This window comes from Papio anubis, chromosome 11 (genome assembly GCF_008728515.1).
Source record: "Papio anubis isolate 15944 chromosome 11, Panubis1.0, whole genome shotgun sequence".
Lineage (NCBI taxonomy): Eukaryota > Metazoa > Chordata > Mammalia > Primates > Cercopithecidae > Papio > Papio anubis.
The window spans coordinates 122,323,129-122,339,686 of NC_044986.1; the positions used below are offsets into that span (position 1 = coordinate 122,323,129).

Sequence of the window (16,558 nt, forward strand, 5' to 3'; positions counted from 1 at the left end):
GGGCCGCTGTGTGTCGCCGCCCGCGATTGGCCGGAGCTGACATCATCGGCGCGCAGCCCCCGGGCCGGGAGCCACGGGATTGGGCCGCGCGCGGGGCGGGCACGGGGCGAGTCACGTGGGGGGAGGGGGAGTGGGGGGAGCCAGGCGGGGGCGGAGGGGGAGGCTGGCAGCGGAGCTTTGAATAGGGAAGTTTTGCAGGGGTTACGTTTGCAGTCAGTCCGGTGTTTGCAAATATTGTGTGGGCTCCGCGCGCTGCGGGCTGCGGGAGGGTCCGGCCGGGCGTCTCTGCGAGCCTGGAGTTTGCATGAAACTTTCACCTGCGCTCCGGGGAGACTTTCGGCTCCGGCTCCCACCGCGCGCCTCGCCGCCCTCGCGACCGCGGGCTCAGTCCGACCCGGCCCGACATGGACGTGCTCCCCATGTGCAGCATCTTCCAGGAGCTCCAGATCGTGCACGAGACCGGCTACTTCTCGGCGCTGCCGTCTCTGGAGGAGTACTGGCAACAGGTAAACGCAGCCGGCCGCGGTTCCCTGCGGGCGCCGGGGCAGGGGGCGCGGGCCGGGGCGGCTGTTTGGGGTTCAGACCCGGTGCTCCCTGCGGTCCGCTGGGCCCGGGCCCCGCGCTGTCACCGGGGGATCGGGCGCAGCGCCCCCTCCGATCGATTCTTCAGCCCGCGAGCAGCGTCCGCCCAGGGAAGCCCCAACTCCCGGCGCAGCCCGGCCAAGCCCCTGGCACGAGTTCGGAGCCTGTCCCTGCTCCAGACGCCACAGCTGGAGCTTGTCATGGGGACCAACTTGCTCTGCCTGCCAAGGTTTTTGTTTTTTGGTTTTTTTTTTTAAGATTTTGTTTTTGTTTTGCTTTTTGGTGCTTGTACATAACGGCTTTTTTTAAAATATCACATTTTGCCAGCAGAACGTAGACCAGCTCTCTCATTTATTTTCATTTTTTTTTTTCGTTTTTTAAAACTCTAGACCATTTCCAATGTGTTTTCCCCTCTTTGGAATGCCTAACATTTCCCCTAGAACTGCCTTATTTGTCTTACGTGCTTCTCTTGTTGACCAAGAAAAATAAAAATAAACAAAACTGTGTACACTCCAGTGACTTGTCAGTCTTGTGACAATGAGCCCGTCCAAACTGCTTCAAGTCTTAGCTTGGGAAAAAGGACCTCGGTTTCCGACGTTGTCGTAGAACTGGAATTTGGGGGCATTGGAAATTTTAAGAAACTTACCATGTCCCTGTGCTTATCGGTAGCATCGCCCGAGAGGAGAGAGACTGACACTCGTCCCATTGTCTCTCCAGCGATCGCAGGAGGGTTTACTGTTGTCTCCCTGCCCTGCTGTGCTGTTTGTTTTTCGTCACAAAGTGAATTGCCAGATCAAATAGAGGCTGTGGGTTTCCAAGCCTCGAAAGCTTTGAGGAGGATGAAATGCAGGGTGTTGCAACCTTCACACGCCTGCTTAATTGTTCACAATCCTCTCCTGCCTTTTTCCCCCTCCCCCTCTTGTTTTTTTTCTCCTCAAAGAAGCTGCTCCCTGGGACGTGATTGAAATTGATCTAAGTAGTTTCCTTCGGGCATTTGGGATTTGGGCAAACGGCCAGACCTGGCTCCTGGTCGCCTTCGGAGGCTTTTAAACTCTCCCAGAGCTTCGTTCAGGTCCCGGGTGCTCATCAGCGTAATGGAGATTTTAAATTAGCCGGATTATTAAAGTTTAACAAGATCTCCATAAATGTGCTTTTCTTTTTTCTTTGGAAAATCAATTAGATATATCGCTGCTGCCCCTCTTCAGAACGCTGTAGTGTGCATTGTAACTCAGACGCCTAGTTTCGGGGGAAAGGGGAAACCATGATTTTCCCGTGTGCTTGCTCACACTGGCTGTGTGCGAGCCTGGGGAGGGGGAGGGATTGCCTGTGGCAGGAGAGAGGCACACTGCTAAGTCAGCCTGAGCCCCCGGGGTGGGCTGTGCTCAGGATAGTCCCTGCCGGGAAAAATGATGTGCTCACCAGAGCAGAGTGGTGTAGAAACTGAAATTTGTAGAATTGCCAGTAGTATAGACAACCTTATATGGACATGCAGGCAACTGATCCTCGTGAAAATCAGGGCAGACATAATTTAATCCTAAAATGTTTCCTACCATTTTTCTTTTCCAGTGGCTAGAAAGTTTGAAATGGTGGGGAGAGGGGATGCTGATCTCGGCAGTTGTAGCTTCTTGAAAGGTTGGTTGCGGGGCTGGGGAAGGGGCGCTGTCCATGCCACACTGCATGTCCATTTGAACTGGGTCCTTATTGGGCTGCTGATCAGAATTTCAAAAGGAAGTCTCCTTTGGCATTGCGTGAAAGAAATCAGAGTGATGACTCATGCAGTTGTACTCTTGGCCAGTAGATAAAGTTCTTGTTCATTGTGGGACTCCCAGCAGGGCCGTGGAGTAATTTCCCCTTGCATCCTTCACAATAGCAGATGGCCATGCTGGAATTATTTCTGCACTCCTGTTGTTGAAGTTCCTTGTTTTTCTCTGACCACTGTAGAAGTAATTAAAGTTCTGTGTCATGCAAGGGCCTGCACTTGGGAACGGCATTCTGTGAAAACATAGGCGGTCTGGGCTGCACAGGAAATGGGTGGTTTTTCTGCAGCTCCATTCGATGCCCCTGAATACAGACAGCTGCTGTCTCCTCTCCCCCGAGTGTGGCCCTGTGTTGTCAGACGTGTCCCCAAGGGGGTCCCTCAGAACACGCTGTGTGCCCTGCAGTCTTTTTTGTCCTGTTGTGTGGGTATCTGTGGGGTGTGAAGGGTGAATGGCTGGGGCTTTCCTTAAAACACATGGTTCTTGACAATGTCAGATAATCTGGTTGAACCTGTTGGGGGGGTATGTGTGTGGGGCCGGTTCTCTTCCTGTGGTTTCATGAGAAACATCAACACTGGTAACTACAACAAAAAAAAACCGGCTTAGTAATCATCACTCCTTGTGGCCATTGACCCAACATTGGGAAAGCCAGGAGAGGTTTCGCCCTCTGACTTTTCCTCTGAATTCTTACCATTCTAGAAACAGATTTCCTCTAACTTCCGTAAGGACATGGATGCTTAATTATGAAAGGTTTTGCCCCTGTAGTGATCGGGCAGCAATGTATCTGTCCTTCATTCTTGCATGTTTTTGGAAATTGCTTTTGCTTTTACTTTTGGTCGCCATAGCAATCACGTGCCTTCTCTGGTTCATTTTGCACAGACCTGCCTGGAGCTGGAACGTTACCTCCAGAGTGAGCCCTGCTATGTTTCAGCCTCAGAAATCAAATTTGACAGCCAGGAAGATCTGTGGACCAAAATCATTCTGGCTCGGGAGAAAAAGGAGGAATCCGAACTGAAGATATCTTCCAGTCCTCCAGAGGACACTCTCATCAGCCCGAGCTTTTGTTACAACTTAGAGACCAACAGCCTGAACTCAGATGTCAGCAGCGAATCCTCTGACAGCTCCGAGGAACTTTCTCCCACGGCCAAGTTTACCTCCGACCCCATTGGCGAAGTTTTGGTCAGCTCGGGAAAATTGAGCTCCTCTGTCACCTCCACGCCTCCATCTTCTCCGGAACTGAGCAGGGAACCTTCTCAACTGTGGGGTTGTGTGCCTGGGGAGCTGCCCTCGCCAGGGAAGGTGCGCAGCGGGACTTCGGGGAAGCCAGGTGACAAGGGAAGTGGCGATGCTTCCCCTGACGGCAGGAGGAGGGTGCACCGGTGCCACTTCAACGGCTGCAGGAAAGTTTACACCAAAAGCTCCCACTTGAAAGCACATCAGCGGACGCACACAGGTCAGTGCCCACGCGGGCCCCGGAGGGCGGCCGCTGGTGGGCGCCACTGCACTGCACCAGCCCTGGAGGGAGCCAGGGCTGGCTCCACGGGATGTGGTCAGAGCAGACAAATCCTCACTTCCTCAGATGTTTTCCACCAAAGCATTGGGTCTTTGTGGAGCTCAGAGTAGAATCCTAAAGACTGGACTTTTGAGTTGGATAAATGCGTAACAGTTTTCAGATTAAACAAACAAGAGACTAGATCCTTTTCTCCATGGACACCCAAACCTCCACCCCCCGTAGCAGTGCCCGGGTTCCGAGGCCGCTGCCCTTTCACCGGTGCACACGCGCGAGGCTACCTCGAGTTGCCCTTGGGTTTCCTAAATGAAACTCGGGTCAGGACAGAGGGTTGCTGGGCAGCATGGAGTATGTGGGTTTGATGCTGATGACCCGAGGCCCAGGTGGGACCGACCTGCTCTGTTAGCAGCAGCGTTGATCAGCGGGTGTTTCCTGAGAACCTCTCTGTGTCTCATGCAGCCTTTGTTTCTGATACCGATTGAAACAATTTCTTAATGAAATGCCGTACCTTAGGTGAAAGTACTATTTGAAAATACCTTGACATATTTCTAGGATAATTGGTGAGGAATCAGAAAATTTAGAGCAGGGAAAGGTCTTAATGATCACGTGATGCAGACTCTTCTCTTATCAGTAGGAGAGCAAATTGCTGAGAGTCAGTCCCAGACAGGCTTGGTGACAGCTGAGATTGAGATCCAAGTGGCCTGAAATCCAGGCCCAGGCCTGTCTCAACATACCCTAGGATTGGCTTGGCAACTTTGTTTTCTCAGGTAGCACTTGTAGTAAATTCATATTTATGATTTGACCAAGGAATGAAGTGAACCCGGTTGTTGGATTGCCATTTAGAGAATGATTCCAGGGCGTTGCGCTGGGGCTTTCCAGAAGCTCCTCACTGCAGCTTTGTAGAAAGGTGACTGTCCCTGAGGAAACTGCAGAGACTCATTCCATAGGGAAGTGAGTACGAAACAGAAGTGTGTTTGGGAGAAACAGTTACCATAGAGAAAGCAATAGCTCTGCCTTTGCGGGGGCCGTGGGTCCGGCAGGCTGACACCTTGTCCCGCAAGCATTTTGCTGGTCTGAGTCGTGGTCATTCTTCCACGTTAACTTTGATTACAGCACCACGGGCCTTGCCGAAGCCATGTCCTTTGGACAGCAGTGGGAGGCCTGAGACCGGGCCAGGAGAGAGCTGCTGTTGTCTCTCCGAGGCTGCCAGTTGTAGTCCTTCCTTGAAGTGTGTTACCAATACCAGAAGCCACTGGGTCCCTGACCTCGCATCCCGTCACTGCGTGTGGGGTTGAATTTCCCCCTTCTGTCTGTGGGTCAGTGAAGTCACGGGCCGCTTGTCCTGTGCTCTCTCCGCAGGAGAAAAGCCTTACAGATGCTCGTGGGAAGGGTGTGAGTGGCGTTTTGCAAGAAGTGATGAGTTAACCAGGCACTTCCGAAAGCACACCGGGGCCAAGCCTTTTAAATGCTCCCACTGTGACAGGTACGTGCCTGAGGACGGCGCTGGGCAGGGAGCGTGGGGCCTTGGGAATGCGATGACCAGGGTTATGTAGGCGTGCAGGGCACGTGGGAAGGAAGGCACACGGTTTCCCATGTGTGAACGTTTCTTTTCAAGCCTGGGACTTTTTAGAAAGTTTCTGGTGTGCTCGTTGGCCGTGGTTAGGAAGAGCGGTTCCAGGTACACCTGACACTGGAGTCCGTTTATTGATAGTGTTTGGAAATTGGCCTTTCGACGGTTTTCGTATTTGAAGAATTAGAAATGAAGTCCGTTGAGATTCTCCAGAGAACCTCCAGCCACTGATGGGAGACATTCTTAATTCACATTCCTATCAGTTGGTGTCTCCTGTCCCTGAAGACACTGATGAGGCTTGGGAGGAGAATCACATCTTTCCCTGCAGGGGGTTAGGCTGGGCAGGGCAGGGAGGTGAGGGCGCTGGTCCGGAACACTGGCGAGGGTTGGGAACCTAACTTCTGTGCTTCTGATTTGCCCTTGCAGGTGTTTTTCCAGGTCTGACCACCTGGCCCTGCACATGAAGAGGCACCTCTGAGGGAGCAGAGAGGTGGATCCTGTAGGCTAAAAGGCTTCCAGGCTGAGAGCCGGCCGTGGAAGGAGGGATGCGTGTTCCAGCCAAAGCATGCCGTTCTGCACCCTACCCAGTTGCCTCCAGGGCCTCTCCTTGGAAGGTCTTTTGAGGGCTAAAACAGTCCTGTAAGAAGCGGCATAGCACCCGTGGTGCATGGTATGTGGGTGATCCTGGACTCGCCACTGGTACCCGACCTTCCAAGTGGCGCCTAAGCCTTTGCCGTGAGCATGCACACTGAGAATGTTAATGGTTGGGTTGATTGTATGTTGAGGATCTATTACTGACTGTATGATGAGGCCAACTTTTTTTCCTTGTGGTTAGCAAGACTGCAAGAGATGGAAAAAAAGTAGTTTGAATGTTTTGTGTGTAAGGAGTATACCATGAGATGAGATGACCACCAATCATTTCCGGGGGTGGGGGGAGGGGGTGTCTGCACCTTAGAAAAAAACAAAAATCAAAAAAACAAAAAAACAAAAACAAAAAAAGGAAAATCTTGGAGGGTGGGCGTGGGAACTCAGGACCCCAGAGTGGCGAGTGGTGTGGGGAGGGAGAGCCTCTCTCCCCGTTTTCTGCGTGAGAGGAGCTCTTAGTGTCTGGTGCAGCTATTAAATGTGCAATGTGTCAAGTAGCTTGTTCTACACGCTACAACATAGCTCATTTGTAACCCATTGTATAAGCTGTGTATTTACAAATATAACACAACCATTTAACTTTTCCTTAGAATACAAAAAGTCATGCATGGTCTGGGGAACTATATGCTTTTCCATTTTTAAGTCAGGACTGCAATACTGATTCCAGTTAATGAGCAGCTAAGACCCAGTCTGTCTAATACAGTGACCCCTAGCCATCCGGGCCTGGCAATCTACAATTTTTTTCCCCTCCGAGTTTGTAACACTCCCCTTCCAGAAAGGCATTGTGCAACACAGGATTATTTTTAAATGCTTCTGAATTTGAAGTAACTTTTTGGAGAATTGTGTGATGCCCTTTGAAGAAATTGGACACGTATTAAGTGTCACAAAGCTGGGGCCGGGAATTGGTCTAATGTTTCATTAGACTAAGAACCTAAAATTTTTCTCAGTTGGGTGGATAAAACCACTAACGCTTAGAAACTGTTTTCTCATGCAGCTATGTTTCTCTTATTTATGCCTTGAGGACTAATTTCTGGTTTTCTAGCTGTTAATGCACTGTTGACCTTCATAATGGTGCCTTACGCAAGCGATCCCTTATGTGGGGGTCTCATACAGGGGTGTGGGCGATGCATGCTTAATTAAGGCTCTTTTTTCACCTGGCAGTGTACTGTATCAACATATAACACAGAAAAAAAAAAATCTCTTTAAGGTCCTCCTTCACAAAAACATAGAGTGAAACTCCCTTTACATGTCAGTATTTGTTCAATACTTTAGACAACTTGACCGTCAGTGTTCAAATGGAAAACATGAGAATGGAAAAATCTGACCAATTCTGCCACCTTGAGACTTTCATATAGACCTTGCACAACAATTGTATAGATCACACACCGGCTGTGTTTAATATGTAACATTTTCACACATATTAAAGATACAGAAGTATAAAAAAATAAACCCAATGTTAATGTATTTGCTTAAAAGGCACAAGTTTCACATATCTGTCTAGCTATCTGTTGGTAATACAGAAAGTATACTACTTTTTTTAAAAGTGGGCAGAATTCTTGTGTATGTATATTTGTGTGTATAGTATGTGTATGTGTGTATATATATATATTATATATATAGATAATATATAAATATTTTTTTTAAGGAGAAACTAGAATGTTTAGCTAGAAAATTCCACAGCCTGTGAAGAAGTATTTCAAAATGGCCATAAAGGAGGAGGTAAAAATGAAAACTATAACCTAACTTTTATAGAGGCTTTATCTTTAATTTAACGACGTACGGAGGACTTTCTTGCTTGAATCTGTTCCGGGCCGTCCGCTCTGTCCATCAAATGGGCAGGTCTGGAATGGGGCACCTTTGGCCGTTCAGAAGGGGCCTGAACAGAATGCTGGAACCCAGGCTGGACTCGGACACACTAAGGTTTTGATTTTGAATTTCAGCCTTATTAGATGATCTAACCTAAGAGTGAGCTAACCACAGGGATTCTTTTGTAGAACACTTTTTATGCAGATGAAGCTATTTTTTCCAGCATGTAGATTCTTCCAGTTTTTCCGAGGAGTAATTTCCCGAATTGGCATACCACAGCGTGGACAGCTGATATTTCACCCAGCTGCAGGCTTGTGGGCGTGGCTCTTTGCTTTATATATATATACACACATGTGAGTCTGGCTGGGCTGGTATTTTGTTTGATCTTCCTGGAAATGAGCAATGACTAACGCTCACATAACTGGTTTCTTTTGTTTTTTGTTTTTTTAAATTTGAGCTGATGAATACATTTACCTAAGGAACTCATTTCATTTTGCTTAGAGGGGAAGTGCAGTTTTCTTTCAGCAGTTCGGAATCCAAGCACTTGATTTGCTGGGTTTGGAAAACTCCTTTTTTGGCCTTCTGTGTGCTTAGCCATAACAATTCCATTAAGCAAGAAGGTAAACAAAAGACGAAAAAAAAAACTTGCACTGGCTTGTCTCACTTACGAAACACGTCGGAGCCGTTTGCCTGGGTGGGGCTGGGTACCGTACCTGTCAATGCCTGTGATTTTCATAATTAGCACGTACATAAAGAAGTACATTCTGTTCAGGTGATAACTGAGCCTCAATCAAGCAGAAACTTTTTGCTTGAAATTTAAAAAAAAAAAATTTCTATTAGTGAAATTTCTTTTTTTTTTTTTTTTTGGAAGCACCCTGTTATCTAAAGAATCTTTGTAAGATTTTTGTAAAATTTTGTTTTACAAGATTTTATTTGAAATTGTTTTTTGCAAGATTGTTATATTTCTGTATGAATGTATTTTTTATTGGAATAACATAAAAGAATTCTTATCAGCATCTTGAGTCTGGTTGTTTTTTTGGGGGAAGGGGTTTGTTGGAACAGATTCCTGCTGCATTGATCACCCTGGGTTCCTCCTCAAATCTCCATCGTGCAACCCTGAGAACCACTCACCTACCTCAGCCCCTTCCTCTCACTTTCCAAAGCCTGTCCTGGGAGCTGGAGAGGATGTCGGGCGAGCCTGACGTTGCCCTCCCTGAATGCATCGAAGACTGTTCTCCAAGGACTGACAAAAACAGCCCCCAGGCTGTGGGCACAGTGAGAAACAGGCCGGGTTTTATCTTCCATTGCTCAAGCCAGGGAATGCATTGCACAGGCATTTGCACGACGACGACAAACCTGAGTGGTTCCCTGCCACTTCTGTGCCCCCACAGCCTGCTCCAGTTCTGCAGCTAGAGCTGGGCCTGCCTTCCCCAGCCAGACCTGCCCCGCACCTGGCTGAGGCATGTCTGGGAGGGGTGGAGGAGACAGGGACTCCAGGCCAGAGGGCTGTTCTCAGGACCTCAGCCCACTGGCAGTGAAGGAAGGCAGAAAGTAAAAGATGGTATCATTGCCAAATGAGTTCATCTCTTTTTTTTTTTTTTTTTTTAGGCCAATGAGATAGATTAAATGTAGAGTTTGTTTGAAAATAGGCAGCCTGTAGTTATGTAGAGCAATGTTTAGCAAGTAGCCTCAGCTTTGCTTTACTGTGTGGACCAGGACAATTCGATCCTTGTAGGAGTCCATTTTCAGATTACACCAAGCCAGCCAGTAGCAATGGGGTAAATCAATGTGTTTCCGTGGGAACCAGCTTCTTAGTGTGACAACAAGGATACTCTGGGTGGCTGAAGTGCTCACTCCTCTTCATAGCTCTTCATTTTGCTAAACGCGGGGAGTTTACAGTGGTTGCTTTTAATTTTATAATTAGAGAGGGGATGTTAAGATGTGTGCCCAGATTAGGAATTTTAATTAATTCTCTTTCTATAACTGTGGTAAAAATGTCAGCAGTTTGGAGGGAGCTGTGGTAGGGCAGGACGTGGGGAGCAGACGACAGTATTGCCAGGATTCATGGGTGTGTTCTACCCCGAAGCACATGTCAACATGACTCACCGTTGGAGTGCCCCGACTGTACAGTCTAAATAAAGTCCTGATAGTCATTCTCGGCTACTATTAAGACTTGACCACTTTGTCATGGAAAGAGTATGCGGGACAGCTAGGTTATGTTCAAATAAGGCTGTTAGGAGCGCTGCCATGCAAGGAGTCGGCTGCAACCCTAGGGTATTTATAGAAGTATAAAAAATTTCAGTCTGCTTAACAAATTTTTTGAAACCTAGCTAAAAGAAAGGAAATGTTCTAGCTTGAACGAGCTGTGTGCTTTGGACAATTTGCTGAGCTACACCGACCCTCAGTTTGCTTATTGCTAAAATAGTTAGGGCTAGGTCACATGTATCCAGCATTCTCTACAGCACTACAATTCTGTGGTCTGTAAGTACAGGGTGCACTTCAAATTACACGTTCGCCATCTTCAGAGTGCTGGCCTCAGCTCGAGAAAGCTTTCTGTTGTGCTACATGAAAGAACGGTTGAGGAAAACTGTGCTCACATGGAAAATAGGACTTTCTCAAATTGCCCTTTGCCCCTCTAATTACAGTTAAGTTATTCAGACATTCGTTGCGTTACAGCATACCATTTTTTAAATTAAAATCACCATTTTTGAAAAGTGCTATTGTAGCCATAAATGAACCCAAAGTCTCCCGATTCCCCACTTTACCAGCTCCGTTCCCTATCCAAGCTGACCTGAGTGCTCAAAGGACAGCAGAGGCAGTCGGAGCAGAGTGCCTTCCTTTTCCGCTGTAATTGCTATGGAGAAAGAACACAGCTTTCACACCCAACTCCCCTCTTTTCTGTTACTATTATGCCACCAGGAGCTACTTTTAAACAACCATCCTTGCCAAACGGAATTACTTTCCTAGCAAAATTTCATGATGATGCAGATAATGATATCTGCGTCCTACTTCTTGTGCTGTAGATTGCGGATCCCCAACCGCCAGGCCAAGGATCGATACTGTTCCAAATCATTGGTGGCATTAGCTTCTTAAAGGAGCATGAACCCTACTGTGAACTGTGCATGTGAGGCATCTAGGTTGCATGCTCCTTCTGGGAATTTAACGGCCTAATGCCTGATGATCTAAGGTGAAACAGTTTTATCCCCAAACTGTCTCCCACCCCCATCTATCCCTACCCTTCTCCACCCCCACATCCCACTATCCCTGGTCGGAGGAAAAACTGTCTTCCATGAAACCAACTCCTTGTGCCAAAAGGGCTGGGGACTGCTGCAGTAGATGTTATACCCATTTCACGGATGAGGAAAACTGAGGCCCTAAGAGACAACACAACTTTCCTGAGGTCACAGCTAGGAAGCAGCAGGCTCAGCATACTGGTGCAGTTCTCTTAGATGCCAAAGACCGTGCTTATTGTCACCATCCCACACTGCGGTGTCGCCCAACCCTTGCTGTTCGATCTGCAGGAGCCACCATAATATGACATTACATGCATGAAATGCAGATAGGGCTTTCTCACAATTCAGAAGCACTCCAGCTATAAATTGTGCTGTAATCCTGAGAAAACAAAAGTATCCATTTTGAATTGCTTTCAAAATATGAGACAGATGGCACGTATTTATTTTTAATGTTTAAGAAGATAGAGAAAGCAATTGGAGATGTGACATCCTGCATTAATTGGCATGAATCACCTAATGCACACAGTTAAGACACAGAGAGACGAAAATGAGGCCCATGCATCACGCAAATGAGGCAACACAACAAAGTGTGTTTAACTAGATTTATTTTATAACAAGGTCTTTCTGTTTCTAAGTAATTTTAACGAGAATTCTCTAAACGTCTGTGGATGAAAAGAGACAAAGAGGAGAGCAAATATGGGTTCCACATGTCCTGAGAGAAGCCACACTGGGCAGCACGGTCACCACAGAATCTTAAAAGACAGATTTAATCAGAATGCCCATTGTCCTACAAGTCCCTTTCAGCTCCAGTTGCTAAGTTGCATTTACTTTCCTTTACATGATCTGTACAAAAAACTGTGTGTGTGTATTTGTATTTAAATATATGTGTATGTGTATATATAAAAGTACATACATACACACATGTGTATTTGTTTGTATGCATGTACATTTTATATATACATATACAAAAAATATATATATATACACCTCAATCATCACATGATCTCTAGAATTATTTTTTAAACTACTTTCCTTTACATGATCTGTACAAAAAACTGTAAGTGTGTGTGTATTTGTATTTAAATATATGTGTACATGTATACATAAAATGTACATACATACGTGTATTTGTGTATGCATGTACATTTTATATATACATATACAAAAAATATATATATACCTCAATCATCACATGATCTCTAGAATTATTTTTTAAACTAATTACTTTCCTTTGCATGGTCTGTACAAAAAACTGTAAGTGTGTGTGTGTATTTGTATTTAAATATATGTGTATGTGTAGATATAAAATGTACATACATACACACATGTGTATTTGTGTGTATGCATGTGCATTTTACATATACATATACAAAAATGTATATATATGTACACCTCAATCATCACATAATCTCTAGAATTATTTTTTAAACTAAGAGCCCCTGATTCAGATCCGCTATGAACAAACAATGAGCTTCTTTCAAAGCTCCAGGGCTTGGCTAACGGGTAACGGAAAACAGGGTTGCTCGCCATTTTTCCAAGATTTGCCCTTTGTTGACGACAAGCACATTTATGGGTGACTTGCATGTATCAGCCAAGTGCAGCTCTGTTCCCCTTGATTTCTTAAGTTTCGCTTTACCACATGTCATTTGGTTGTGCAAGATCTGCTTCCAGATGTGTGAGATAGTTAATGACATGCGCTGACATCAGTTAACTCACTCTAGAGCCAGGCAGCGTGACCCAGGTGGCATTTTTCTGTTGCTGAGGAGACAAGACAGCGGGGTGGTTGGGGCTGCAGTGGAATGCAGCCTTCCAAATCCTCTTTCAGATGGGAATGGGAGAATCCTTCACTGCCACCCCCGCCCTCCCAGTGCAACGTACTATCCTCCCCAAACAGGTGATTTATTCACAAGTTCAGAAGCTAGAGCAAGTGGGCTCACCATGACACATATGTGTGTTTGCTGGGTTTTATTTATTTTGTTTTAAATCTAACTCCTCATGGTAAATTGCCTTTGAGCAACATTCAAATATATAAACAATTGCGTTCATGTAAATTAAAGAGAACTTAAGGGTTAGCTACTGATTTAAAACAGTCAACTTAGGATCCAAACTGCAAAGCCATGCATTCAAAGGTCATCGTGCCCTGTCATACGGCAGAGACAGGAGACAGGAGCTGCCCCAGGATGCGTAGGGCAAGAGACCACTAGAAAGTTCCCCGTTTCTGAGGCGGCTCCCAACAAGTGCCCCTAGAGCTGAGGGGAGGTACAGTAAGATCAACGGATGCTGAACACAGCCTCCGCTGCATAGAACAGTAATGTCCACAGATGGTACCAAAGAATGTGGCACGGACCTTCCGGCCTTCTTCGCTGTGTAAGCAGCTCCTTCTCAAGGCTCAAGGATGGCAAGGGGAGGGAGCTGTGGGAACAGGGCCAGTCCCATTCTCCACCCTATGAGAAAGGCTTATGCGGTTTAAGAGGGGAAGGCATGTCTGCAGCTCCTAGGTCACCGTTAATCAATTGTACCCGCTGAGCTCCCTGCACTTAGGGAATCAGAAACCTTGCCTTTTAAGGAGGCATAGGCTTAGCAACTGGATCATAAAATAATCCATACAACAAACCCCCGAGACAGGAGTGTACCTGTGTAACAAACCTGCTCATGTGCCCCGGAACCGAAAATAAAACTTCTAAAACCAAGACAAGGCATAAACAAACAAAACAAATCAAAAACTTTAAAGATGACATTCAAATAACTTGGGTTTATCCATTTAAAATATTACAATATTTGCAACTCTGTAACTTGAAAAAAAAAAAAAAGGGTGGACGTATCTTCATGACCAGCCTAGGGTAACACCTGGAAGAGAGGCTCCTGGATAAGAAAGTGGGGAAGCTCTTACCCAGGTATCCCACGGCCATTTCTTTAAGCTTGTGAGTTTCCTTAAAAACTTTCAGCAGTACTGCAATCTAGGAGTTACTGTTTTTAAGGAATTGCTAAGAATGACATTTGCAAAGAGTTGACATTTACCCTGTTGTGTTCTGAGCAAGCAATGAGGAGTCTTCCTTCATGGAACCTACAAGTAAAGATTGCAACAATTTCTGGCTTTGGGATTGTTACTCAGAACCTTAGAGCTGTGTTTTTCTTATCTCTCAAATGGGGGTAATGGGAACCCGTTCAGGATTATTGCAGGATGAGAGGTAAGGTATGCAGAGGACCGAGTCCATGGCCCCAGATGTGATAAATAAGCCGTAGCGGATCACAGTTATTACGGAGTGGTGGATATTTACTTTTTAAGAAAATAATTTTTGTTTTCCCATTGAATTCAGATGAAAATGGATTTTGTTTTTAATTTGCAATACGAAAGATTCATTTGCATTTAGGTTTCACAACATAATTTTCCAGTAAATTCAGGGAAGGACAAGCAAAGAACACGATGCTGGGTTTGTATGATTTATAAGGTAGTTTCCTTTTGCAATGCTTGCTGTGCTTCTGAAATCTTGAAGGAAGGAAGTTCTGCAAGTCTTTGAGTAAAACTCTCTGTCAAAAGCCAAGTCATACTGACCAATGGCGGAATTGAATTGACCAACAGATTCAGTGAGTTGAATTCCCTGTGATTTTGACAAAAGACAAGGAACCCAGATGTCCCAAGAGTTAGTGCAGTTTTCATGAGTGGCTGTAAATCCAGAGATTCACTGCAGTTTTCATGAGTGGCCGTAAATCCAGAGACTGGTCTAATTCTTCTGAATCGGGGCATTCTGCTTAAGTCACTGCCAAATAGATGTCTCACCATGATCCTCTGTAATAATTGCATTATTTGTTACATTCTTTGCAACTAAACGAATTATGTGGGTAGAACACCGCTTACATCACAAAGTACAGTCTGTGTGCTAGAAGCCAATTTGATTTGGCAAAGGTTTGTCCAATGACAATTATTACGCTTACATTCAGATACGCTGGTTGGCTCATTTTATTTTTTCCTGTTTTGATTAATTGAATTTTGTTTATTTGTTGGTTTATTATTTTCATCACCTTTTTCCCTGTGTACATAACTCCCACAAACATGCCTTCTACGCTATCATTATCCTTAGTGGAAATGAAATCCCAAGTATTTGTGGAGGGATTTATGTTGTAGTTATTGTTGCTTTCAGTTGCTATTCTTCACTTGTTTGTAAAATAGTCTCACTGGCTGTTTTCTGGCTTTTTGTTTTTTGGTTTTTTTGGACTAATAAGTGCTTCCTCGGGGCTTGATGCAGGCGGCCCGTCTGAGTAACAAGAGTGCTTGCTATGAACCTGGGAATAGCTCTCGCCTGAGATGACCCAGGGTTGCACAGGGCAGTCATCATTTTTCTCCTTGTGCAGGGGTGAACCCGAGACACAGCCAATTAACCCACACAACCCTGCAAGAAAGAGTTGGAGTTATAACCAACTCACCTTTTCAACTGCCATAATATATGCTGTTTAGCCATTTTATCAATTTCTCAAATTATGTGCTACAGAAGTCACAGGTACACCTTGATAAAATATGTGGCCGAACCACATCTATGTCGTACTGTCTTCCAGTGGAGCCCATACTCACTCTCTCACCTCTGAGCAACGGAACACTGTGCCAGCCAGCGATGGACGATTCTGGAGCCAAGTACGCATTTCCTTCATTCACCCGTGCAGTAAGTATTGGTTGTCTCCAGGTGTCAGGCACCATGCTGGGAGCCCCTCTGTCTCTTCTTGCATGTTGGCTACCTGCGGAGCGTGAGCCCAAGTGTGAGACGCCTTTCGGCTTTTATGTATTGTTGACAATGCATGACGAAGGACCTGGTCGTTTTGAAGCAAAGGCTGTGTGTGTGTGGCCTCAGCCCAACATCACAGTCTTCATACAGAACTGGGCTCAGTACCTGCTTTCTCACAGTGGTGACCATGATGGTCAGTGTGCCCCTTCCATGTCCGCCTGTGGTTCCTTCACCGCTGCCTTCACGGCCCCTTCTGACAGGTGTGGGATCAGTTGAGTAAGAAGTCACCAGGGCCATTCATTCTGGCCCCAGATCACAACTTCCCTGCTCAGGAATGACACCTGCGAGAGAAAGAGGCAGCGCAATGTCCACACTTCTGGGCAAGGGTTGAAGTTTCTCCCACAGAATACTCAGGGTAGAGCTGAACAAGGTACAAAGAGCACTTGTTTTCGTTTCTGCTGCGTGGCCGTTGAGCAGTAGTGAGTGTCCGGCACAATCTCACTGAAGCATAATGACATTCCAGAAATGGACGGAATGTCCTGGGAGAGCCGGTGGCCACCTCTGCTCTGAGCATCTTCACCCTTCTCCCTTCCTACCTGGAGGATGAGTCCTTTGGACAAGGAATTGTGCATACGGTTGTCCCCCTTATCCCAGGGGAACATGTTTCAAGACCCCCGGTGGATGCCTGAAAGCATGGACAGCACGAAATCCTATATATATACTATGTTTTCTTCCTATAC

At 46.1% G+C, this 16,558-nt stretch overlaps 1 protein-coding gene across 2 annotated transcripts; it reads left to right on the forward strand.

Annotated features, from left to right (window-relative positions):
* The first annotated feature begins 137 nt into the window (after positions 1-137).
* Positions 138-8,886, forward strand: KLF6 (Kruppel like factor 6). Of its 2 annotated transcripts, XM_003903328.3 has the most exons (4): positions 138-506; positions 3,219-3,792; positions 5,209-5,332; positions 5,846-8,886. In XM_003903328.3, the coding sequence occupies exons 1-4, from the start codon at positions 405-407 to the stop codon at positions 5,895-5,897; spliced, it is 852 nt and encodes a 283-aa protein (XP_003903377.1). In that variant the 5' UTR covers positions 138-404; the 3' UTR covers positions 5,898-8,886. The 2 variants fall into 2 exon arrangements, with proteins under 2 accessions (XP_003903377.1, XP_021798697.1); XM_021943005.2 differs by lacking the exon at positions 5,209-5,332.
* The last annotated feature ends 7,672 nt before the right edge of the window (positions 8,887-16,558 follow it).

Excerpts from the sequence above, each read along its gene's own strand:
- KLF6 (XM_003903328.3), top strand. The coding sequence starts at position 405 with ATGGACGTGCTCCCCATGTGCAGCATCTTCCAGGAGCTCCAGATCGTG. Across the intron at positions 3,793-5,208 it reads ACATCAGCGGACGCACACAG|GAGAAAAGCCTTACAGATGC; the intron begins GTCAGTGCCCAC and ends CTCTCTCCGCAG. Across the intron at positions 5,333-5,845 it reads AAATGCTCCCACTGTGACAG|GTGTTTTTCCAGGTCTGACC; the intron begins GTACGTGCCTGA and ends TTGCCCTTGCAG.